The 25,930-nt window shown below is 45.5% G+C and overlaps 2 protein-coding genes and 1 non-coding gene across 4 annotated transcripts; 2 read left to right on the top strand and 1 right to left on the bottom strand.

Moving 5' to 3' along the window:
* Positions 1–454: 454 nt before the first annotated feature.
* Positions 455–5,167, bottom strand: IMP4 (IMP U3 small nucleolar ribonucleoprotein 4). The gene is made up of 9 exons (XM_019436480.2): positions 4,482–5,167; positions 4,231–4,339; positions 2,384–2,467; positions 1,570–1,679; positions 1,359–1,491; positions 1,106–1,260; positions 929–1,023; positions 735–808; positions 455–644 (listed from the first exon to the last, which is right to left on the bottom strand). Exons 1-9 carry the CDS (start codon positions 4,482–4,484, stop codon positions 532–534), a joined length of 876 nt encoding a protein of 291 aa, XP_019292025.1. The 5' UTR covers positions 4,485–5,167; the 3' UTR covers positions 455–531.
* A 27-nt stretch (positions 5,168–5,194) lies between these two features.
* CCDC115 (coiled-coil domain containing 115) lies at positions 5,195–9,657 on the top strand. Of its 2 annotated transcripts, none has more exons than XM_019436481.2 (5): positions 5,195–5,369; positions 5,444–5,547; positions 5,645–5,727; positions 6,331–6,477; positions 8,247–9,657. In XM_019436481.2, exons 1-5 carry the CDS (start codon positions 5,259–5,261, stop codon positions 8,357–8,359), a joined length of 558 nt encoding a protein of 185 aa, XP_019292026.1. In that variant the 5' UTR covers positions 5,195–5,258; the 3' UTR covers positions 8,360–9,657. The 2 variants fall into 2 exon arrangements, with proteins under 2 accessions (XP_019292026.1, XP_019292027.1); XM_019436482.2 differs by having other exon boundaries at positions 5,201–5,369; positions 6,346–6,477.
* Positions 9,658–10,238: 581 nt separating this feature from the next.
* Positions 10,239–10,310, top strand: TRNAE-UUC (transfer RNA glutamic acid (anticodon UUC)). The gene has a single exon. It is a non-coding gene; the product is annotated as a tRNA-Glu (tRNA).
* Positions 10,311–25,930: the final 15,620 nt, after the last annotated feature.

The raw sequence follows: 25,930 nt of genomic DNA on the forward strand, positions 1-25,930 counted from the left end.
ACGTCCAGCTCAGGGTCTTTACAGGGATCATCCAGATGGCCCCTGCTGCTTCACGCTACCCTGTAGCTCTCCACTCTCCATGCCCCTGCCTGACTTGTTCTCAGGCCGCCCCATTGTGGTTTGATGGATTTCTCTCCGAAGGTTGTTGCTTGGGTGCATGCTGTCTTCACGAACATTCTGTGTAAAACCCGTACCACTGTCCATCCCCAGTCTGAGATGAGTTCTCAGAGGGCCTCTGACTTTCCAGTCACAGCAGCATCAAATCTCCCAAACCTTCCCTATGGCTAAGGTACAAGCCAGCAGGATGGGCCTGCCTCGTCCTACACACAATATCAATACCAGGCCTCAAAATGTCCCTGAGCTGTCAGGTTCCCCCCGAGGGGACCCCAGGAACACTGTCCCTCACATTCAGCCTGACAGTGGGCTTGTCCTGACCACACAGAGACAAATGTGGTAGTGTGGCACACAGACTTTATTCTGACCCCTCCCTTCCTCCAGGATCCAGGTCTATGTCCTTTTCAGTGAGTGGGCTCACTCAGCACTCAGAAAGACCCTCTTGCGTGCGGTGTTGGTATACGGGTGCCAGCGCCACTCCACATCTGCGGTGGCCTCCTGCTCCAGCGTGCCCAGGCGAATCATATACACTGGGGGGATGGAGATTGGAACATTGTCATCTATACTGCCAGACTTCCTCCCCATCCCTGACCAGAAGTAGAGTAAAGCCCCAAACTCACACTTCAGTTCAAAGCGAGGCCCAACCTCAGTCAGCTCCACACTGCGGTGGTTGGTCTTCCTATATACATGGTGCCTGGGGCGAGGGGAGGCAGGGCAGGGATGAGGGGAGACAGGAGGCAGATGTGGGTCGACAATAAACAGCAGAGGGACACAAAAGTCAGGACACCATTCTAAGGCCAGCCCATGGACCCACCGGAAGGAGATATAATCATCTTGGTTCGCAAAGGTGATGACCCGGTGGCTGTCATCTTTGGGCACAGGGAACAGGTAACGGAGTATGTCAGAGACCTGGGTCAGAGGGAAGGAGAGTGGCAAATGCCCAGCCTGGAACTCCCTGCCCCCAGCCCTCACCCTTTGGACCCAGACTCACCCGCTTGCCTAGGCGGGAGGAGAAGCCATGCATGATGAGGTGAGGCTTGGCCTCTGACACGGTTCCCAGGTCAGGGATGTCATGCCGCATGACCACATTGCACAGTGTGAAGTAAGCAGTGGGGCCGAAGGGCAGGTGGCTGACAATGAACCCCACTGGCGGGGCCAGGCAGGCCGTCAGAGACCCACTCTGCTCTCAGACCGTCACCCCAGCAACCCCAGCAGACACCTTGGTGCCTGCCCACCAGACTTACCAGGTGTGCCTCGATGCTCATGGACAACCAGCAGGTCAGTGACCCCGTTGGCTTTGCAGGCTCGCACCAGAGCCCCCACCTCATGCCGGCCACGGTTCATGCGCTGGGCACCCGGGAACACCAACTTCAGCTCCTGCACACGAACACACTAGAATTAGGACTGGGACCACTAGTGCCTTAGCATCTCCCACTTGCTCCCCACTACTGGTACCTTTGCAAACATCTTCAGGCGAGAACTGGGATCTCGAGAGGTAGTGATCATGACCTTAGGATCCTCAACCCCTGCCCATCGATATTCATCATCCATGTGGTTGGTCACACCTGTCAGGAGCATGAGGGGCAAGAACAGTACATCGCCTTGGGAAGTAAAACGCTAACTTGAGGGAGCGTGAATCTGTCTAGAGCAACACTGTCTGGTAACACCTTCGACAATGAAAATGCTCCACACCTGCACTGGGCAGGAAGGTGGCTCCCCAGCCACACTGATCACAAACACAAGTGTGACTGAGGCACTAAGTTTTTAAATATGATTTAATTTTAGTTCATTTTAATTATATTTATCACACAGGGTTAGTTGCTACCATACTAGCACAAGTCCAGATTGTTAGGCCAAAGGTAACAGACTCCTTTCCTTCATAACAAAAATTTATGTCTTTGATACCTTTATTATCTGTTGAATAACGCAACGAATGAAACATGTGGATGCCAAGGAAGTACCAGGAGCCGGGGACATGGCAGTGAACAAAATGGACACTGTCTTGCCCTGGCAGAGTTCCTATTCTAGTAAGGGAAACAACAGACAAAACAGAAAGTGGGATAATATTGTGTGTGTTACATAAATGGAATTGGGAGCAGTAAAGAAGAGCTGTTCTGAGGTGCCATCTGTGCAGAGCCATGAGGGCACTTGGGAGAGTTTTGGGAGCAGGAGCTGCAGAGCCTTTCCTTCAAGGTGTCTGAGGAATGACATGGAAGCCAGCAGGCTCAAGTGCAGGGAGAAAAGCTGGCCCAGTGTCAGGAAAGTTCACCTTCACCACCGGCATCATCAAACTCCAGGGATCCCTGTAAGGCCAGAGCCTCCCTGCGTAACTCCGTAGGAATCAGGCGGTTCTCTGCAGGGGGAAGACAGAGGGGCTGAGTAAGACACAAGCATGGATCCTTTATTTGAACAACACTGTGGCTTACAAAAACTGTACAGACTTGATGAAAAAGTACCTTTTTTACTCCTTTCTGTGCAGAAAGAAGATTCATGATTTTTTGGCAGGAGGAAGGGAAAGACAAAACAATTTGTCTTACATGCCAACCCGTTAACAATGGTTACAGGTTGTTTCTTGTTCCTGAGTTTCATGGTTTGAGGGCTTTCTACAAATATTTAATCGCAAGTATATACTGTTTTTGTAATTAGAAAAAAATTAACAAACTAATTTTTTTAAAGAATAAATCCAGAGTGCTCTGTACAAAGGTGGACCAGAAATCCTGAAACCCTCTGGTAACAAGACTGCTAATCTTGCAGGGTCTGCATACTCAGTGTAGAGCCTGAGGTGGGACTGGAACTCACAGACTGTGAGGTCATGAACCGAGCTGAAGTCGGATGCTTAAATCCGACTGAGCCACCCAAGTGCCCCCAAACTGCTAATCTCGATGCTTTGGGTCAGAGGTTTCTTCTGTGAACTAAAGCTGTACTTGGCAAAAGGGCTGGGCTGTAGGCAGAGCTGAAGTACAGAATATGAACATGCCCTTGGACCCAAGATTTCTTTCCAATATGCCCTGGAGAAATTCTTGCACATGGAAGAAAAGGTTCATAGCAGCAGTGCTGTTCTTAACTGCCCCAAAGTAAAAATAAGCTCAATACCAAGCACAGGGAAATGGGAGCCCCCACTACACTCAACTGATCTTAGAAACTATGCTGAGTGAAAATATAAAGCTGTGAAAGAATACATACAACCTAAAAATTACATTTAAAACTAAAAATCGAGCCATATGATTTAGGGATACAAACAAGTATGACATAAGCACAAAGAAAAACAAGGAAATGGTTTATTTTCAAACACTATTCAATATTGTGGTTATCTGAGTTGGGGTAAATATTCTTGAATTTCAATATATTGAGCATTTTTAATTTGTAATGTGGGCAGATAGGTCACAAGTGTTTAACACAATGCTTAATGCAAACATATATATACAAAACATACGCACTTTCTGTCTAAACCATAAGAAAATCAAAGTGAATTTAAAATAATTAGAGGTATTAAGCTAAAGTACTATCAGAATAGAAAACAAAGTTCCATCCACACAAGAACCAAGAAAATAGGGATGGATACGGGACTTCCCATTAGGCATCTGTAACACTCTTCATTAGTATGACAAGTAAAAAGCAGAGAAAATACTTTTTTAGAAAAAGTGGAGAAAATACTGCAAAGTTAGATCCTAATTAACAACTCAAATAAAATTAAGTTCTCTGCAATTTAACAGTTTTAAAAAACAAGGGAATCATAACAATACTAAGACAGTAAGATATTCTTGCTACCTTGTACTGAAGGTAGCAAAAAGAAAAATAAGGGCGGTGGGAGCGGGAGGTAAAATATCTATAGGACAACGTAAAGAATTTAAATTTGGTAAGAACACACTGTAAACAAAATTAATAGGCAAACTGTAAAATCTGGATACTGCAGCACAAATGTAAGTAATTCATACCATCACGGAAGGGGCATCTGCAAACCAACAGGAGACCCAACAGGCAAGGAAAACGGCCCAGTGTTTTAGCCACACTAAGAAATGCTAATAAAAGGGTTTTATTCCGTTGGGTTTTAAAATGCAAACCAATGGTCTTTATAATGACGTGTTTAGAGCTGCCTGGGGGCGGCGACCGGCATACCTTCGAGCGCGCGCCGAACCTTCTCTTTCTTCTCCTGGGCGGCTCGCTGCGACTCCTCGCGTGCCTTGCGGTACAGGTACTCCCGGCGAAGGCGGGCCTCACGACGCAGCTAGGGAACAGCGGGTCCGGTCGACCTCTTTCTAGCCACACACGGCCGGGCCCCGAGAGCCACCCGCCCCAAGTCCAGGAACCATCCCCAGCCCTCCGCGAACCCCCAACATCAAAAACAGGAGCTCAAACATTCCTCCTACCATTCTGAGCGCGGCTTCCACGTGGGTCCCGGAGAATCTGCCGGCTCAGCCCGCGCAGCTCCACCCTCGATTCTGCCCTCAACCAAGAAGGTAGCCAGAAGCTTCACTAGACTCTGCTACTGCTAGAAGCGCCCAATGTTAAGATGGTGAAGGGTGGGGTGGAAGTCGCAAGGCGATTGGCCAGTCTGGAAACGCATGCTCACTGGAGCAGCCAATAGGCTGGCGTCAAAGTGTTGTCCCACAGGATAGCAGTTAATAAAGATGTCTATGTGTGGCTTCGCTACTTTTCACTGCTGTGCAGGATGCCCAATTTTAAGATGACGAACCGTTAAAATATTCATAACTGGCGGCCTTAAATGACCCAGCAACTGTAAAAGCAGCACAGCGGTAGACCAGAGGCTCGCCTCCGGGTTCCGGGAATTGAAACCCTTCCTCCCTTAAAATGGCTGCCTCGTCCATCGCCACAGCTATAGCCCTACTTTTAAAATGCAGCCGTCGCCAGAAGGAACTCAGAACTACCCATAATTCTAGCCGGCTGTTCGGTAGGCTGGCCTACTTCAGAGAAACCGGCTAATCAGTTCCGTGCCGCTGCTCTAGGCGCGCTTGCCTTTAGAAGCGACTACCCTGCAACCTCTAAACGTCGGGAGACTAGGCCCACGTCTGGGAACGCCCCTTGAAGGTGGGTCTCGGGGGCCTATTGGCTGTCATGCCGGCATGGCGAACGGCGATTGGACGACCTGGGAAGAGGCTGGTTCCAGACCTCAGTAGCTTGGGCCCATGGCTGCGCCGGACCTACGAGCGGAGTTGGACTCGCTGCTTCTGCAGCTGTTCCAGGACCTGGAAGAACTGGAGGCGAAGCGGGCGGCACTGAACGCTCGGGTGGAGGAGGTGGGAGGCTGGGGAGGGAGGGCGAGAGGGCATGCGGAGGTAAACTGAGTTTCACCGCTCTCCTCTCATCTCAGGGCTGGCTCTCGCTCTCCAAAGCTCGCTACTCTATGGGTGCCAAATCGGTAGGTCCCCTGCAGTATGCCTCCCTCATGGAGCCCCAGGTCTGCGTCTACACCAGGTGAGGAGCTGTGCATGCTGGAGCGGGTGGGCGCTGGGGTCCAGGCTGGGTCCAGGCTGGGGCCTCCAAATGTCGACCCTACCTTCTCGTTCTTCAGCGAGGCCCAGGACGGACTCCAGAGGTTCTGGCTGGTGAGAGCCAGCGCCCAGACTCCAGAGGAGGTGGGGCCCCGAGAGGCAGGTGGGTCCCCCTCCCTCCCCCGCTTCTTCCCGCCTGGGCGCTCTCCAGATGTCAAAAACAAAATGTACAGGATAATTGAGGAGATGATTTTATTAAGGGTGTTGCGATGGAGAGAGCGGCCCAGATTGGAGGATCAGAATGTCTCAGCAGGGTAGACAAGTTTTAGATGAGGTCCTTTACAGTTGTGATAGTTTTGCAATCAGGGTAGGTTTCAGTCAGTTGGACAGAAAATGTTTATATGTCTAACTACCTTAGAGGGACAAAATTCTAATCGCAATCACTTATGAGAGGAATGGGGAGTTGGAGGTTCTGTCTGGCCTTTCAGCATGTTCAGGCAAATGAGAAAAGTCAGTGTGTGGTTCTGTCACAGGTTAACAAGGGGGTCATTTGCTGATGTTATGAGAGTCTTGAGAAAGAGTGGTCAGGGCCTCTCATCTGAGTCACAAAGGGAAGGGTTGTTCTTTATGGTAAGCTGCTTTCTGGAACATAAATGGTTGGGGGAATTTTCCAACCATCGGTTTTTGTCAGGATCATGAGCTCAGATCAAGTTCAACATTGTCACTGAGAAGACAAGGAATACTTAATGAAACCCCCAACCTCCAGTCTTTCTTTACCCAGCTTTGCGAAGACGCAAGGGTCTCACCAGAACCCCAGAGCCAGAGTCCTTCCCAGCCCTCCGGGACCCTCTGAACTGGTTTGGAATCCTGGTTCCTCACAGCCTACGGCAGGCCCAAGCCAGCTTCCGGGAGGGTGAGTGGATCCTCTATCTACTGGAAGGACTTGAGCACTAATGCCATGACACGGCTGCGCTTAATCTGCAAAGGGTTTTCCAGATTTTCTCCAGCAGACTTTTGTTGTACACCTGCTGTTTTTTCAAAAAGCATTTGCTGGCTGTTGGTAGTGTTCCAGGCCCATGCTAGGTGCTGGGGATACAGCAGGAAACAAAAGGGATAAACACCCATCATGGAATGTTTATTCTGTTGAGGGGAGAAAGAGAACATGCAAGTAAATAAGTAAGCCCTATACATAATACCAGGTAGGGGATTGTTATGGAAAAATAAGATAGGGTACAGTGGATGGAGTTGGACAGGAGTGGGTAGAGGAGTTATTTTATGAAGGGTGGTCTGGAAAGGCTTCTCTGAAGAGATGGAGAGAACTTTGTGGGTGATCTGGGGGACTGGTGTTGTTGGCAAAAGTATTAGCCAGGGCAAATGCTTTGAGATGAGATGGTGTTTGAGATGGCAGAGAGGAAGCCAATAGGTTGGAGTGGAATTAATGCAAGGGGTAATGCCAGGAGCTGAGGTCAGAGGGGGGCTGGGCCAGGTGATTTGAGGCTGTGTAGACCCTGATGAGGACTTTGGCTCTGAACAGAGGGAGGTGCACTGGACCCACAGAGTGGTAGGAAAGTTGTGGGTACTGGGTGGGAAAAGACAAGAGCAAAGGGAGGAAGCAGGTGCCAGGGAGCAGCCATGCTTGAGATACAGGTGAAGGCTGTGAAGGAGGGGGTAAGTGGTGGGAACCTGTATGTTTTGAGAGTAAAAGCCATAGGATTTGCTGATAGATCAATCTGAGAGTAAGGGAAGGAGAGGAGTGAAGAATGAGCCCCTAGATTCCACCTGGGGATTCCACCTGAGCCAGACCGCCTGGGGACTGAAGCTGCCCTCACCTGTTGTGAGAGGGCTGCAGAGTTGCAGCAAGGGTAAAGTCAGGAGTTGGGTGTGAGTGTGTTCCCAGTGCTGGGTGGTGGAGACTTTGATCAGGTGTCTGGGCACACGCAATCTGGAGTCTGGAAGAGACCTGGCCTTGAAAGAGCGATTTGGGAGCCCACTGCATGACACTGGTGTTTAAATTCTCAAGCTGCTGACACATGGCATTAAAGCTGAGATCAGCAGAGGGCCTTGGAGTGTGGAGAGGAGATGGGAAGAGATAGGGGAGAAACCAGATGAGGAGACTGAGAAGCAGTGGTGAGGCAGGAGCATCACCCAGAGGGTAAGGGACCCCAGAAGAAAAGAAGAGAAAGTGCTTCCTGGAGGGAGGTGATCAGATGCATGGCCAGCTCTGCTGTTAGGCAGGTAGGCTGAAGACTGAACTGGCCAGTGGACTAGGTAGCATGGAGGACCCAGATGACTTAATAGAGGCGTCAGGCAAAAGCCACCTCGATGTGGATCCAGGATGTGGAGCACTCTTGGAGGCAGAGAATACAGATAGAGGGAGAGAACAGTGAAGTACTGTGATAATGAAGGAAAGAAGGAAGGAAATGAGGGCATGCAACAGTGTTATGATCTGTGAATTTTTAGTTCTTGATGGGTGATAGTAAGGGGGTCAAGGAGGTCTGTTGAAGAGGTAGAATTTTGTGTGTCTGGTGAAGTTCTGAAGTAGCCAATGCAAGGCTCTTCCTGGAATATTTTAGGAATAGCATGGAGGCCAGAGTTCTGGAGCCTTTCCAGTCCCTGGGGATGTCCCCTGAGTCATGTGTCACATCACAGATACCATGGTGACAATCGTATCTCTTCATTTAGGCCTGCAGCTGGCTGCAGACATGGCCACCCTTCAGATCCGCATTGACTGGGGTCGAAGCCAGCTCCGGGGGCTCCAGGAAAAACTCAAGCAGCTGGAGCCTGAGTCTGCTTGACCTGTGACCAGAGACAGAGGAGTGAGCGCAGCTGTTCCTTCATGTGGCTGGCTACCTTATCTCAGGCCTTCCTCCTTCACAGATTGCCCCTGCCCCTATTCCCAGCTAATCCCTACTACTTAAAATTTCTCTGGTTTGCATGTTTTCAGCTTTGTTAGATGTGAAAGTTTGAAGAGGCAAACTGATTAATGTTGAAAGTCACTACTGTGAAACCACTTCTAGGCTTGTATTCTCCTAGGACACAGTCATGTGGGGCAGAGGGCAAAGCTGTTAGGTTAGTTCATATTAGTAAATAACCAGAACATCCTCGTGGATATATCAGCTGCAGTTTCTTTACAAGATGCAATACTATCCAGCTAGTGGCAGGGAAGGGCAAAAAATAGGTGCTTCAGTTTCACTAGATTCTCAAAACTGATTTTGATGTAGGAAAAAAACCCAAACATGGATAACAGATCAGGACAGCATGATTCCATGTCAATAAAAAACACAAACACCTGACTAGATAGGCAGTCCTTGACAGGTTTTAAGCCAGAAAGTAAAAAAGATTTGACTTAGATTTTCAAGGGAACTCTAGGAAGGGAACTCCAGGAAAAGACCTTTCAGATTTTTAAAAACCTTCCTTTATCTTTACAGAAGTGAGACCAACCCTCTTAATTTTTGAAGGTCCAGTTGTATTTCCTGTGATGGGAACTGTGTCCATGCTTCATTTTCCTGCTGGGTTGTTGGTATTTTTAGCAGTTTCCAGGAGGTAATCTTTATGTTTGGGGAAAATTAATCCTTTGTTCATATACGAAATATAAATATTTTTCCCAATTTGTCTTTTAACTTTGCATATGGTGTCTTTTTAAAGCCTTTATTATAAAATAAAACACATTAAACTGCACAAAATAATTGAATAGCTTAATGAATAACTAAGGTGAAAGCTGTAGTAACCATCACCCAGCTCTTGTATTTTTCTTTTTAGTCAGTTTTCTTAATAGAGTTGAATTGATCAATCAGCTGTTTTATGATTTCTGGACTTGGGGTTGTAATTGATGTGATAAAGGAATTCTCCAGTGTTTTCCTCAAAAACTTTCAGTTGAGGTACGGAGTGAATCTTGCAACCAATTTGTCTTTTCTACCATAGGTCTACATACATATATACATTATGTTGATTAATCTACCCCTACCGCTTTGAGATGCCACCTTTTATTCTTTCACTTAATCCCAGTGTATACCCCTACCGTATTTTGGACTTCTATTGTTTCATTGATCTTACTGTCAGTTAATAATCCTTGAGCCTTTCACATATACTTTAATCGCAGTGGTCAGATTTGTGATTGGATTGGGGAGAATGTTTTGTTTTGTTTTTGTTTTTGTCACTTTGAGCTTAAACTGTCCGTGAAAAGCCTGTTGGAAGCACTCAAAAGTAAAGTAGAGAAATTTCAGAACAAAATACGACTGCTACCAACGAAGAAGCTAAAATAAGATACCATAATCCGTTTTTGCTTTTCACGGAAAAGATATCAACGTGGAACTCCGGTCCTAGAAGGGGTCCTTTATTTTAGATGTCAGTAAATGACCGTTTATTGTTTGGAGTTGGGCTTCAGGTGTGCCTGCAAACGCGGACTGTGAAGACCTAAACGCTCGGCAATCTGCCCTGGCCCTAGTCCTTTAGATTTCCGGGACCAGGAGTTCCCGCCCCTGAGGAGGCCCGGATGTTCCCACCCGGGGGCCGAGTCTTGAGAAAGGGGTCTTGAAACTGGGGCTGGTGGAGCTGCGGTCAGAGCGAATCTCCATGGGCGGAGCGAGCCCGGTAGTGCGCCGCTGTTGTGTGGGAGTGCACATGACAAATTGACAGAAGTGATGTATACGAGATGAGAAGCAGGTTAGCGCTGACTCCCATATGGTCTAGCGGTTAGGATACCTGGTTTTCACCCAGGCGGCCCGGGTTCGACTCCCGGTATGGGAAAAGAGGTGCTGTTTTGTTTCTTCAATTGGCTGGAATTTTGTTTCTTCTCCCAGTGGAACACCTCAGATAGAACTGGGCATTTCTCTCTATTTAAACCTGGAGAAATTGAGGCCCAGGGAGCTCTGGGCCCCAGCTTTCTGTATTTTGAACGAAGTGTCAATTTTCACCATATCAGTAACTGTTTTCTCTATCAGCAACTTATTAATTATAGAAGATACCATATACATTATAGAAGTGAATACTATTATATTTAAATATTAAATAATATTTAAAATATTCAAAATTTATTGTCAATCTCAGTGGAGGGTGACCACTGTCTGGCCCCTCCCACACACCTCTGGGTAAGGACACCCTCCAGGAGGAAGGAGGGGCTGGGTGGAATCAAGACACTTGCAGCCTCTGCTCCAGAGACAGTCCAGAAGCTGGGCTGCAAGGGTTGGAGCTGAGTCTCTGGAGGAGCACAGGATGAAGTGCATGAATGGACTGGAGAGAGCCAGTTGGAAGAAGTCTCTGACAATTTAACTTTCTCTGGTCTTGTGGCCGCTTCGTTTGCCGAATGGTCCAGTGGTTAGAGTTCCGTTTTTTTTTCACCTGAGCAAGCCGGTGTTCCCCCTACCCTTTATGAAAGTTACTTAAAACTTTAAAATAACCCCTCACTCAGCCCCCCCCCCCGCGCACGTGCACAATTCCCATCAAAAACTACAAACATGAGTCACTAAATGCCTTCCTCAATTTTCCACCTCCCTTTCTCTGGTTCACTTAGTCAATCCAGGGAGGTTATGTGCAGGTCCTGCCTTCAGGAGTAGACCACTAGACTAGTTTATTCATTCACACATTTTGGGGGGAGAAATTATTTCTATCATCATATTACTTTAAAATATTACATGTTAAATATTAATATTATATATAAATAAAAATATATAATTAATATAATATTAACATATTACATGTTAAAATAGATACAATGGAGTTTGGAAGTCATCACTCCTGTCTTCACAAGAAAAAAAGCTGAATAAACTAAAATTTAACAACTCTTCTCAGATCCATGAGAAAACTGAAATCACAGGGCAAATTGCTGCTTTGAAACCTGGAAAGAAGAGTGAATACAGAGAGTCATAGTATACCAGGCTCGGAAGCCGCTGCTGGAGCCAGCAACAGGTAGAAAAACTTAAAGGCTAGTTGACCCTGCTGAGAAAAAAACTCTCTAAAGGCCTGATATACAAGGGAAGCCATTTTATTTTATTTTATTTTATATTTTATTTTATTTTATTTTATTTTATTTTATTATTTTAAATTTTATTATTTTACTTATTTTGACACGTTTAATATTTATTGTACTTTTGCAGAACAAGAGTCCTAGGTAGTTGCTACCTTGGTGGCTTAATTTAGACAAAAATAGCCAAGAGGCATCAATTTATTACTATAGCAGATTTAACAGTGACTCACTAAATTATTTAACGGAAGCATTTTCTAGAAAGTATGGATCTAGTCACACGCATACTAGAATAGGTGAAATATAAGAACACCATATACATTTTGTACAATGCGCTTTTAGTTCTCCACAGTTTTGTTTGGTATAAAGCAAATGTAACTTGGCTCTGATATAGACCATTATTGATATGATTTTCAAGTTTTTCAGTGTGGGAAAGTGTGGCCCTCCTCAACATGGAGCCCATAACACCCCCTGGGCAGGTTCAGATTCAACTCACATATCTGTAAATAGACTAGAAATAGCCAATCAGGTGAATGCTGGTTTTCCTCAAATGAAAACTGAAAAGAAGAAGAAAAAGATTTTGCCAGTTGCATCAGTTTGCTACTCCATTTGGAATTTAGGCATGGATCCACTGGCCATGAAACTCAGAGTCAGAGCCCTCAGGAAAACTGGAAGAAATTCTTTAGAGACAGCAAAATAACCACACAAGTCCCCCCCGTCACACACACCACAGACACTCCTTATTTACCACACTCACACACACACATGCACACACACACACATACACACCACATGCACTGCCCAGCTCATACATGTCACACAGAAACACACGTTCACCACACCCACACCAGACACATACCGCATATACATCACATATATACCACACACGTGCACACATACCCTGCATATCAAACTTCCATCACATATACACATACATATAGTACACACACTCTTACTAATACACACCACACATACTGAACACACAGGCATACCATACATATACTAGAAACACACCAATATATACCACATATATACTACACAAAATAGCACACACTCACCAATCATGACACATATACACCACAAATATTGCAAATAGCACATATATAACACATGTACCACATATATGCCAAACATTCACATGATATACAACTCACAAACAACAAATACACACACAAATGCACACCAGCAAATCTGCAAAACAAACATCAACACCACACATATCCACACACCATACGTAACACACACACACACCACATATGCATGGCACACATACACAACACAAACACCACACAAATACCACACACAGCACGCATGTCACACAAACACCAAATAAACACACACTACATATGGAGAATAAACACGCCAGAGATACACCACCATCACAACTCACATCCCATACATACAGCACACATGAACACACATAAACCTTCTATATAGCACTGATACACCATGCACACTCCACACGCACCACACAAATACCATTAGCACACACACACCACACATATGCCACACATATCATACATATAAAACACAGAAAAACACTTAAATCACAGCCACTTTAAACAGACGCCACACACACCACACATATAACCATACACCGACACGCCACACATTTACCAAATGAGATATCACATAGATATACCACACATACATCACACAATAACCACACATACAGAACACTCACTCCACAAGTAAAACACACCAAATAAACTTAACAAATCCATACCACACACTGCACATGCCATACATATACTGCAACACAGCACACACATCACATATACACCACACCTATATTTCACACACACATTCTGCATACTTACAACACAAAAGGAACTGTTACATCATGTGTATCCTGCACACGCACCACATAGTCTGCCTTCACACAACATGCATCACAAATATACCAAATATACAGACTACATCTATACTACAACAAGCCACACATATACCACACATGCAGCACATATCACACCTTCACCACACATACAATACACATATGCCACAAATACACACACAAACACACTTCAAGTACAACACACTCACACTATTCAGAGATACCACAAACACACCCCACATTCCCCACACAATAACCAGGTACTTATAACATTCACACACACACACACACACACACACACACACACACAATCTTCCACATGCAAATCAACACACAACTCATACAGCACTGCCACACCACCCATATACCCCATACACCACCCATATACCCTTCACAGACCACACATAGACTCCACACACACATACACACACACACTCCAAGCACATACATGACACATGCACTACACAACCCCCAACATATAAAATAACTATGCACCCAACACAACCCACACTTGACAAAAACACCATAAACACACCACTCACACACACATCAGAGACACAACATCTACAGCATACAGACCACAGGCTGTACATACCATACACACAACACAAACCAGAAATACCAGAAACAACCCCACGAAACACAAATCAAATACATACCATGGAGACAACCACTATTATCATGCATATGCCACACTCAATGTACACACACATGACACAGAACACACACAGGCCAAATGTACACCACACAGATAACACACACACGAGATATATATTACACACTCTGCACACGGACCACACATTTACCCCACACACAACCTACACATACACCACACACAGGCAATGTACATATTACACAAAGACTGCCACAAAACACAGCCCTCACAGTCACCACAGACACACTACACATATTCCACACACAAACATACACCACACAAACACCACTCACACCACACATATGCAAAACTCACAAGAGGATACATGCCCCAAACACAACATAGCTACACTATTCATGCACAACACATGTATCATACACACGCACTACACGCACACGTAGAACTATTAGGATGCACACACCACATATGTGTCACACACACAACCTGAACCCACACACCAGGTAACACTGCACATGCAGCACACACACCTGCACACACAACACACATCAACAACATGCCCACATGCAACACATGAACACATGCGACACTCACACTGCATACATAACACACATACAACACACACCACGCACACACGCCATGGACCCCCAAGCCAAGCATACACCACACACACACCACATACAACACCCTTTCACCACATACCACACGTACATTACACATTCAAGACGCATATTTCAGAGACACCACACACACAAAAGACGTGCAGCCCTTACACCACACGTACCACATGCACCACGATTTCCACACGTATGTGTGACACATCGACCACGCACACATACCTCACATGCACCGATCCTCACCACACAGATACTACACGTACCACATATACCACATACGCACACCGCACATAAACCACACACATGACATACAAACCACTCAACACACGCAGAACACATATTCCACACAAACTCCCACACATATTTGCCACCAAAAACTATACATAACCACACGAACGCCACACATCAGCCACCTGACACCACACATACACCAGGCAAATATTAGCACATGCACCACACACTCACCACACACACTGCACTGCTAACACATACAACACATAAAAGACACAAAAAACCTCACACATACACTATATCCAAGTGTATACCACACACAAATCATAGACCAGCTTTTAACCAAAAATATACTGGGCACACACAAATAGCACGCGCACACTTCATATACACCACAAAGACCACTCATGTCTCACACGCCATACGCACAACACGCATATTCCACACACACAATACACACATATGTGACACACATTTGCCATGCGGACGCTACACATACATGACAAGGAAGCCACATACATATCTCACAAATACCACACATACCACAGTCAAGCCACACTCACATGACACGCACATAATACACGCACCATGCCTATATCACACACCCACACAAACACATACACACACACACACACACCACAAGCCATATGGCACATAATGAACTCAGCACACACACCACCCTCACACAAACATAAGCACTAACGACACATATAATGCACATATATCACACACGCTCCCCACCCACACACCACATAAACACCACAGCCATCACAAAAATACCAAACACACATACCAAATATACACCACACACAACAAACACATTCATCTCTCACACTCACACCACACATGCAGCACACACCCCAAAGACACAGACCACACATACAACACACACGCACAGAGCATGCCACAAAAATACCACCAACACACACACAAAACAGATACTTGGCAGACGCCTCACATATAACACTTCCACAAACACACAAGTGAAACCAAAGGAATATGTCACACACACACACCACGCATATGCCAAATATATACCACACATGCCACACACACACACAAAACAGTCAACCCACAACTCCACACATATACCATACTCACAGCGCACTTTCACAACGCCACACACTTACCATATACACACATAGTAAAGGTATATCGCACACTCAGTCACCACAGAGATACCCACACACACCAAACATACACCACACACAGACACCAAACACCATACATACATCACAACTGGCATTTAAATAAAAACTTTAAAAAACATTCTCTACTAGCCATAGGGAAAGGCCCCATACTTAAGTGCCCAAAGCATTATTGTGCTTCAAGTGACAGTCTTGTCCCTCATAGACATATGGAGTAACACTTTCCCCACCGCCTCTCTGTGTAGATACTTGTGCTTTACTGCTGAAAAGTACCCTTTGCTGCAAGAGGGTTTTAGAAAGCTTCTTGGGGATGTGTAGTCAGAAGTATTCTTAAACACTTGTGTAGAAGCACCAGGAAATGGCCTAGTGTTAGGTGCCTAAAAGTACAGTGGCATTATTCATGCAGCTTTCAGTGTAGATCCAGTAGGAACTTTTGTTCAAACCCTCTGTATTTGCACAAGGCAACGTCCATGTTCTTAACTCACAGAAAAACACTTTTCTTAAAGCATTTGTGAATTACCTTCTCAAAGGCAGGAAGAAGTGTGCTTACACCCATCTGTTCAAGCACTAGGGAATGTCCATGTGATGAGCTGCCTGATAGTTGTGTTCTAAGTGAGTATTTCAAATTCCTTTTAATACATATAATTACAAGTGTTCTTCCACCTGTTTGGATAAATGCTATGGAAGAGACTTCTTTTTGACCGCCTAACTATGCTGTGCTTAATACATCTTTCATTTGGCTTTCAACGTGCATCTAGTTGGGTATTTTCTCTAAAATCTGTCTATTATCATAAGGGAATGGCCATGCACTTAATTGCCACAACACCATTGTGGCTAGGCATCTTTACATTAGTCTTTTAGAGTCATCCAATAAGAGAATGTGCTTAAATCCTTCTAAATGATCACTAGGGTGTGTATAGGTGCTTAACTGCCTGAAACAGCCATGCACTTGGTGAAATCTCCAAATATTTTTAAAATACATGAAGTGACAAGTGTTCTTAAATCTCTTTATAGAAGCACTTAAACTTAATGGCTTAAAACTACCCTGTTTCAAGACTGGCTGATGACTTTCAATATATGCGAATAAACTTATCAAAACATTCTATATGAGGAATAGGAAATGTATGGGAGATGCAGGAGAGAAGCATCAAAGGAAAAGACTTCCAAAGGGAAGGGCTGGAGAAGGTGCAAGGCCTTAGGACACGTTTACACAGCTGAACGCGGCAGAGGCTCATAAGGAACGCCCAGAGCCATTAACATTGTCCAAGGCCGGATCCTTCTTCACACCTGACCCTTCCTAGTGTTATAGAAACCATTTAACTCGAAATTCAATCTTTAAAGGCTGATTAACACACTTGCTTAGCTGACTTTATGCACATAATCTTTAGCAATTATCCTAATAAAAAGAAGCTTCATTCTGGAGTCGGGGCCTCATTCCGACTCCATTATGAGGACCTTCACTTAACTGCACTTTGCGGACTCATCTTTTGGGACTTCGGCCATACTCCCTGCAACAGAACTGGCCAAGTGCTTCACTGCTTAAAAGTACAGTGTTCTTCAAAGGGCTTTCATGTAGAATTTCATGTACATGGAATAGGACCATTTGTTTAAATACTCCATATTTGCGAGAGGGTAATGGATCTGCATGTATCTTCCTAAAGGTAGAGGTTGTGTTTCAAGTGTCTTGCATAGGCCTTTTACACAGAAAAGATGTGCTTATAGTAAGGCACTAGAGGATGGACATGGCCTTAACTCCCTGAATCTGCAGTGTGCTTAAATTCAGTTAACGTTTTTGGTCAGTGTTGGAGGAAGTGCTCCTAACTCCTGTGTATACAAACTAGGGAAGGGCCTACTGCTTAATTGCCTAAAGCTACTCACTGCTGAAAGTGTCTTACATGTACCTTTTCACAGACATCTCATTGGAACATCTGTTGCAACAGTGTATATGAGCAATAGGAATGGCCACGTGCTTCACTGCCTAAAACCACACTGTGCTTCAAGTGGCTTTCATTCCCCCCCTTAAAGGTTTTTTTTTTTTTTCATTTTCTTATTATTACTTGAATTCCCTTAGTTAAAATACAATGTGATCTTAGTTTCAAGCATATAGTAGATTGACTCAACAATTCCAGGAGCACCACTCAGTGCTCATCTTGTAATGACAAGCTTACTACTTAACCTGTCCCTCCATCCTGTCCACTCCAGTAACCAGTAGTTTGTTCTCTATAATTTAGAGCCTTTTTTTGGTTTTCCTCTCTCTCTCTTTCCCCTTTGGGGGTTATTTATATCTGTTTCACTTAGATCTCTGCTTGTTCTTTCATTTGGGATAAATTTCTCTGTCTTCTCACTTTCTCCAAGTCTCCGTGCCTGTTTCTGTGCCAAAAAGTATGTGTTCACAATACAGAAAGGCCATGTGCTTAACTGCTGGAAAAAACTCTACCAGAAGCATCTTTGAGTTAGTTTCTTAGATTTTTCCCATAAGGAGGGGGCTTAAATAATTCTGTATAAGACACAGGAAATGCCTATGTGGTTACCTGCCTGAAAAAGCTGTGTGCTCACTGAGGATTCCATTCACTTGTAAGTTCATGCAGTAGCAAGTCTTGCTAAACTTCTTTGTATACATAGAATGGAAGGGCTTTATGCTTCATGGCCTAAAACTACACTGTGTTTAAAGTGTCTTGAGAGCCTGTCTAGACATTGTTCCAATGGCCGTGATCATAAGAGCCTAAAACTGCACTGTGCTTAAAGCAGATGTCAATTAGTGTTTCAGATGAATGTAGCAAGGAGTGTTTTTAACCTCTCTGTAAACTCTAGGGAGGGGGTTTGGGCCTAAGTGTCTGAAACTCCATTGTGCTTATAGTATCATTCATGTAGCCATCACATGCACAGCATAGGATCTCTTGTTGAAACACTCTCTATTAGCAGCAGAAAATGACTGTGTTCTTAACTGCCTTTTACAAAAGGAGCTTTTGTTCAAACATTCTGTTAGCAAAGGGAATGACCATGTGCTTCTCTGCCTAATTGTGTTTTGTGTCAAGCCTAGTTCAAAAAGATTTTGGATACACAGTCATAACTATTCCGATTCTGGTGTAGAAGCACTGGAAATGCCCTAGCTCTGAAGTATCTAAATCTACATGGTGGTTAATGCATCTTTTGTGTCACTCATAATGGACATCTAGTATAAACTTTTGTTTAAACCCTGTGTTTTTAGCCTTAGGGAATGTTTTTATGTTTAATTGAGGACAAATGCTCAATTAATGCTTAAAGCATTTTTGAGTTAGTTTCTTGTATTTATCCAGTAAGAAGTGTGGTTAAATCCTGGTAAGCACTAGGGATTGCCCATGTGTTTGTTTAACTACCTGAAATCCCTGTGTTCTCAGTGAGGGTTCCAAATGTCTTCTGAATAAAATGTTCTTAAACTTCATTAGATCAACAATAGGGAAGGGCCTTCTATCCAAGTGCCTAAAACTACACTGTACTTCAAACATTCTTTATTAGCCTTTACACTGATCTCATAGGAAACTTTGTTGAAACACTATATATTAGCAATAAACAATGGCCATGCACTGAAGTGCCTAAAACTATACTGTTTTTCTTGTCACTTGCATGAACCTCTCACCATTTAGTAAAACGTGCACCTGGGGTGCCTGGGTAGCTTAGTCAGTTGAGTGCCTGACTCTTGATATCAGCTCAGGTTGTTATCAGTTGCTGGGATCAAGTCCCACATCAGACCCTGCACTGATAGTGTGGAGCTTGCTTGGTATTCTCTCTCCCTCTGTCTTTACCCTTCACACCTTCCCACACTTGCATGTGCCCTCTGTCTCTCCCTCTCTCTCTCAAAAATAAACATAAAAAAGTAAAAAATAAGTCTTTGTAAAAAGGTGCTCCTTATGTGTACTCCATAAATATTATAGAAATGCCTTGTCTTTTTTTAAGTTTACTTACTGAGAGAGAGAGAGAGAAGAGAGAGAGAGAGAGAGAGAGGAGAGCATGCACCCGTGGGGGCAGGGGCCGAGAGAAAGAGACAGAATCCCAAGCAGGCTCCACTCCGTCAGCACAGATCCCAAGGCCATCAACACAGAGCCTGATGTGGGGATCGAATGCTTGAATTGTGAGATCATGACCTTAAACAAGATCAAGAGTCAGATGCTTAACCGACTGAGCCACCCATGTTCCCAAGAAATGCCTTGTCTTAACTGCCTTGAACTACAGTGTGCTTAAAGCAGCTGTCAACGAGCATTTTAGATGAATGTAGTAAAAAGTATTCTTAACCACTCTGTTTAAACCCTAGGAAAGAGCTTTGTCCTTAACTATCTGAAGCTACATTGCACATTAAGCATCTTTCATGCAATGTCTGAAACAGCCAGCTTGCTAGGAGAATCCCTTCATCCTCACCATTGTCCAATTCTCATCTCTCATAAAGAACGCTGGTCTTCCATGTATCCATTGTCACCACTTTGCTAAATTTACGGGGGAAGTTATCCCTAGGGTCCATTCAGAGTTGGGCTCTGTGAGGAATATCCCCTGCTTGGAAGTGGGGAGTCTGGCGATGTCCCTGTAACTGTGGGGTAAATGTTGCACAACAGTCCCTTTGAATTCTGTTTCAGAACAATTTGGACATCCAGAGGCCTAGGCCATGTGAAGGTGCCTTGTGTAGGTTTGTGGGTAGGGTGAGCCAGAGGTTTCGGAAGAGAGCTGGTCTCTTTTCTGGGGTGAGTGGAAATTAAATTAGACATCTTCTTTCCAGTTTGATTCCATTCCCATTGAAAATGTAGAATATTGGCCCTCCTGGGGGCCCTCCCTTCCCATCACTGTTTTTTCTAACTAGGTCTTTGCTCACACTTAGGAGCCATGGGGCTCTCACACACTCAGCCAGCACCCAGGAAGAGGCAGGGAGTTTCTACGTTGGTCCTGTGTTCAGTGAGAGTGACCAGTGACAAATATCCAAAGAGAAGATGGTCTGTTAGTCCCTGAGCACGTGGTGCTTAGCCAGTTGTGCTATGGAAGGTGAAGGAGAACCAGTTTGCTTCATTCCCCTGGCTGCTTGAGATGCCCTAATTTTCACTAGCAGACAGTTCACACATGGGCAGTATGCTCCAGAAGCTGGTGAGTGCAAGAAAAGCCCTTTCCAGGAAGACAATACCAGTTTCTGGTTCCAGATGCCTGAGCAACAGGCAGGAGCACCCAGCAACTACAGCTCCACCACTGCTGTTTCCATCCACTGATGGCAAAAGTGGGAAAAAGAGACAAAGCCAGGGATTTCAGGGTCCTGCTGCAAGAAGAATTCAGGACAATTGCTGACAGGGATCCCAGGTGTACCTTGTAGAGGGCTCGCTTTGCTTAAACTCTCAGGCTTTTAGTATTGGTAATACAGTCATACTGCTAGGATATTGTGCTGGGTACTTCATTTTCAACATTCCCCCATTAACATTTCTAGGGAAGAACTCTGGCCATCTGTGGTTTCCCTTTATACACCATTGTCTTTTCTCGGGAAACAACGTTCTGCATGGAATCCAAACAGAGATAGTGTCTCAGAGTCATATTTTATGCTTCCAACTTGGGAGTCTGGTGGTATCCTTGTGACTGTGATATGGATTTGGCATTGGGACTTTCTCAATTTGGTTTCAGAACTATGTGGACATACAGAGGCCTAGGGCATTTGAAGTTACCCAAAGGAGAATGTTTGTATGTAGTCTAATTCAGAGGTCTGGGGAGGGAGCCAGGATTCTGCATGGGGTAAAAAGAAATGAAGATATATATTTCCTTCCTGAAGGAGTATATGGACATCTAGAGGCCTGTCATTGAAAGAGGTCCAGTGGAGAATGTTTCTATGCTGGACCAGAGGTTGCTAGAGAGAGCTGACCTACTTTATGGGCTGAAAGGAAATGAAGTGAGACATCTGCTTTCCAGATTGATCCTTTTCCCATTTGGAATGTCAAGCTTTGGTCTTCCTCCTCCTAGCAATTGCCAACCCATTGCTGTGTTTCTAAATACAGTTTTATTCACATATAGGAACCACGGAATTGTCACTGACTCAGGTGGCACCCTGGGGTAGGCCACATACTCCCATTCTGTCCATGTGCAGAGTCTGATGTCCCAGAAGACAGGTATCCCTCCTGTCTCTGAGCCTTCCATACTTAGCAGGCTAGATATCATGGGAATGGGTAACCACATAGAGCTCCTGCCCCTAATTGATGGTGATACCCTCTTATGGAAGAACAGACAGTCTGTGCTAGTGCAGCATGCTCCATGACCTCATCAGTGCACAAAAAGCCTTTTGAATAAATGGTGCACTTGGACCTCGTTCTCAACTCTTGATCATCAGATGGAAGCATATTCTTCATATCTCAGAACACTGCTGCCCTTACATGCTAATAGGATGGGGAGGAGCACACCAGAAGCCAAATTCCAATTCTCATCCTTCATGAATGACTATGGCCCTCAATGTATCAAGATTCATGGCATTGCTTTATTTCCCATCACGGTTTGACATGTGGCCCATAGAAACTCAGTCCTTCAGGGTACTACCTCTGTCTTCCTAATGTCCAATGTGGACTAGCCATTGTGACTGTGGGACAGGTGAAGGCAAAGGGGCCCTAGCATTTTGGTGTCAGGACCACATGGACATCCAGAACCCTAGGGAACTGGAAGGGTTCCAGCCAAGACCTGCCTGTGTGGAGGCTGTGCCAGACATATAGAAGGGAGCTAGCCCCCTGGCTGGGCCTAAAGGAAGAGAAAAATCTCCTTTCCAAATTGATAACATGCCCGTTAGATGGAAACATTGCACTTTGGTCCTTGCTGCAGCCATTCCCTCTCCCTTACTGTGTTTCTGACTGCCTCTACATCCATCCTTAGGAATGATGGAGCCATCACTCACTTAGCTAGCAACTCTGGGTAGGCTGCAAACTCCCACGCTGTTCCTGTGCTCAGTGAGAGCTATCAGGCTCTACTCTACCAAAGGAAAGGGTGGTTGGTGCTTGTCCTTCTGTGCTATGGAGGGTGAAAAGGAGCCTGCTTGCCGCACCCACCTGGATTGAGTTGCATTCATTCTCAGAAGCAGACAGTATGCACATGGGCAGTATGAACTGGGAGGGGGTCAGCATTGGAAGAGCCATTGCCAGGAATTAGGGAACCAAGACCTTGTTGCAGATTCCTGACCAGGGGCCATCAGGACCCAATAACCCCAGGTCAAACATTGTTATCTTCCTCAACTGATGGGAAAAGTGGCAGGGATAGACCAAGCCAGAAATCACTGGCTCCTAAAGAATGAATGCAGGCTTCTTGCTGACAGGGCTCCCAGGTGTAGTCCCTCAGAGGGCCTAAGGCACAGGTCTTTCTTATTCCAAATACAACCTGGTTGATAGGAGACTGCTCTGGGTAAGTCACTGCCAACTTTCTCCAGATCACATGTGTGATGAAGAACTCTGGCAGTGTGTGTCTCCATTGTCATTCATTAGCACTTTTGATCAAAGAAGGTAAAGTATTCTGAGACAGTGTCTCAGAGTAATATATTCTTGTTTCATCTTGGGGCTTTGGTGGTGAGCTTGTGATGGTGATAGAGGTACTGCATAGGGCCCTTCTCAATTTGGTTTCAGGATTATGTGGCCCTCTCCACACCCAGAGTGTGTGAACGTGCCTAGGAAGAATGCTTGTGAGTAGGCTAAGGCATAGGAAGTGGATGGATCCCTGTGTGGAACATGTGTGGAACATGGGGAAGGGAAGGTTGGGATCACCCTTCCCGGTTTCCCTCGTGCCCATCTGAATGCACTGTTTTGACTCGCCTTGTAGTCATTCCTCTCCCATTGCTGCTTTCCTAACTTGGTCTCAATTCACACACGGAGACCCTGTGTCTGTCCCCTATGCCAAGTGAGATCCCCGGTTTGGAGGTGAGTTTCCAAACCTTTCCTGACCCAATGCAGGGCTCTCAGAGGCTGATGTCCCAGAGGACAGTTACACCCCCTGTCCCTGATCTTCTGGTGCCAGTCAGGATACAGTATCATGGGAATGAGAGCCATGTGGATCCCTGCCCTTAACGGATGGAGCTACCCTCTATTGAAAGAACAGACACTCTGTGAAAATACATCAGGCTCCATGACCTGATAAGTGTACAAAAAGTTTTTTGAATAAATAGTGCACCAAGGCCTCGTTCCAACCTCTTGATTGTCACATGGAAGCACATTCTTCGTATCTCAGAGTCTCTGCTGCCCCTCTCGATGCATATGATGGGCAAAAGCACACCAGAAGCCAAAGATCCCCTCTATTTCTTAAGGGAAAATGTGGGCCCCTTGGTCACAGGGCTCCAAAGGCATCCTTTTGCAGCACTCCTGGAGCCAAAGCCCACAAAAGGTGCTTCTGATACCTGAGCAAGCCAGCTTGCAAATACATTGTGCTAGTCAGATTCTTCTAAACATGAAGAACTATGACCCTTGTTGTATCCAGTTTCATGATACTGCTTTATCATCCATCAAGGTTCATTTTTGTGTCCATACAAATTCGGTCTTTCTGAGTACTATCTCCACCTTGCAGATTTCTAATGGGGACCAGCCCTTATGACATTGGGACAGGTAGAGCCAAAGTGGCCTTGGCCTTTAGGTTTCAGGACTACCTGGACATCCAGAGTCCTTGGACATCAGAAGGGGTCCAGCTGAGAGCTGTGTGTCGGGGGGCTGGGTCACACGTTTTAGTGGGGAGCTGGCCCCCTTGCTGGGCCTAGGGGAAATGAAGATAAACATCTCCATTCCACATTGATCTCATTCCCATTGGATGGAAATATTGAACACCCTTTGGTCCTGGCTACAACCATCCCCTCTCCCTTCCTGTGTTTCTGACTGCCTCTTCTTTCACCCTTAGGAGTCATGGAGCTGGCACTCACTCAGCAGGCACCCAAGGACAGGCATCATATTCCCACTAGGACTGTAATCAATTATAGCCATCAGCATCAGATAGCCATCCCAAAGGAGTATAGCCCTCCTGTCCCTGAGATTGGTGCTAGTCTGTTTGTAGCAAGAAGTGGGGGGTGGGGTGGGGGGAGTGGAGCCAGCTAGCCTCTTTGGTCTGCCTGATTGAGGTGCCTTCCTTCTGAAAATCAGACAGTTCACACAGGAGCAGTAGGCTCCAGAAGCTGGTCAGCACAGAAAGAGCCTCTTACAGGAAGAGGACATCAATGCCTGTCTCCACACTTTTGAGCCACAGCTGGGGCATCTCCCAGCTACAGCACTTTCACTGCTCACTCCATTGAAAGATGAGAAAAGCAACAAAAGTAGACCAAGTCCCAGGGCTCTCTAGGTCCTTCTGAAGGAAGAAGGCAGGCCTGGTGCTGACAGGGCTCCCAGATTGAGTCCCTAGAGGGCGCTATTGCCTAAACCCTCTGGTGTTTCTCCCCACATCCAGCCAGGATGCCAGGAGCTGGTGCTGGGCACTCTCTTCTCCATAGAATTCCCCTTCCAAGCAATGAAGAGCCCTGGCCCTCCTCTTCTACCTTGACACGTCATTGCCCTTTTGTAAAAACAAGGTTCTTCACACATCTCTTTAGAATCAGTGTCTCTGATTTAGAGGCAGTGTCTCTGCCTTCCACTTGGGAGTCTGGTCCAGTCCTTGTGACTGGGGGAGAGATCTTGCCACAGGGCTCCTTCTTCATTAATTCTCTGGGTTTCAGAAGTATGCAGCCATTCTGAGCTAAGGGATTTGAAGGGGCCCAGCAGAGGATGTCTGGTATTTAGGCTAGGCCAGAGATTTGGGCAGGAAGTAGGCCTCCTTCTGGGCAGAGACAAATGAAGAAAGCCATCTTTCCAAGTGTATCCCTATTCCCACTGGAAATGGCAAGCTTTGACCCAGTGGCGCACATTTCCTTTCCATCATTGTGTTTCTCACAATGAATTTTTTTCTCCCTTAGGAGACATTGAGCTGTCACTCACTCAGCTGGCACCCCTGGGTAGCCTGCAAACTCCCACTCTGCTCCTGTGCTCAG

This window comes from Panthera pardus, unplaced genomic scaffold, assembly GCF_024362965.1.
Source record: "Panthera pardus isolate Hobbes unplaced genomic scaffold, ASM2436296v1 HiC_scaffold_1, whole genome shotgun sequence".
NCBI lineage: Eukaryota > Metazoa > Chordata > Mammalia > Carnivora > Felidae > Panthera > Panthera pardus.

Excerpts from the sequence above, each read along its gene's own strand:
- IMP4 (XM_019436480.2), bottom strand. Across the intron at positions 1,680-2,383 it reads TGATGATGCCGGTGGTGAAG|GTGTGACCAACCACATGGAT; the intron begins GTGAACTTTCCT and ends TGCTCCTGACAG. Across the intron at positions 1,024-1,105 it reads CCTCCCGCCTAGGCAAGCGG|GTCTCTGACATACTCCGTTA; the intron begins GTGAGTCTGGGT and ends CCTCTGACCCAG.
- CCDC115 (XM_019436481.2), top strand. The coding sequence starts at position 5,259 with ATGGCTGCGCCGGACCTACGAGCGGAGTTGGACTCGCTGCTTCTGCAG. Across the intron at positions 5,728-6,330 it reads GGTGGGGCCCCGAGAGGCAG|TCTTTCTTTACCCAGCTTTG; the intron begins GTGGGTCCCCCT and ends CCCAACCTCCAG. Across the intron at positions 6,478-8,246 it reads CCAAGCCAGCTTCCGGGAGG|GCCTGCAGCTGGCTGCAGAC; the intron begins GTGAGTGGATCC and ends CTCTTCATTTAG.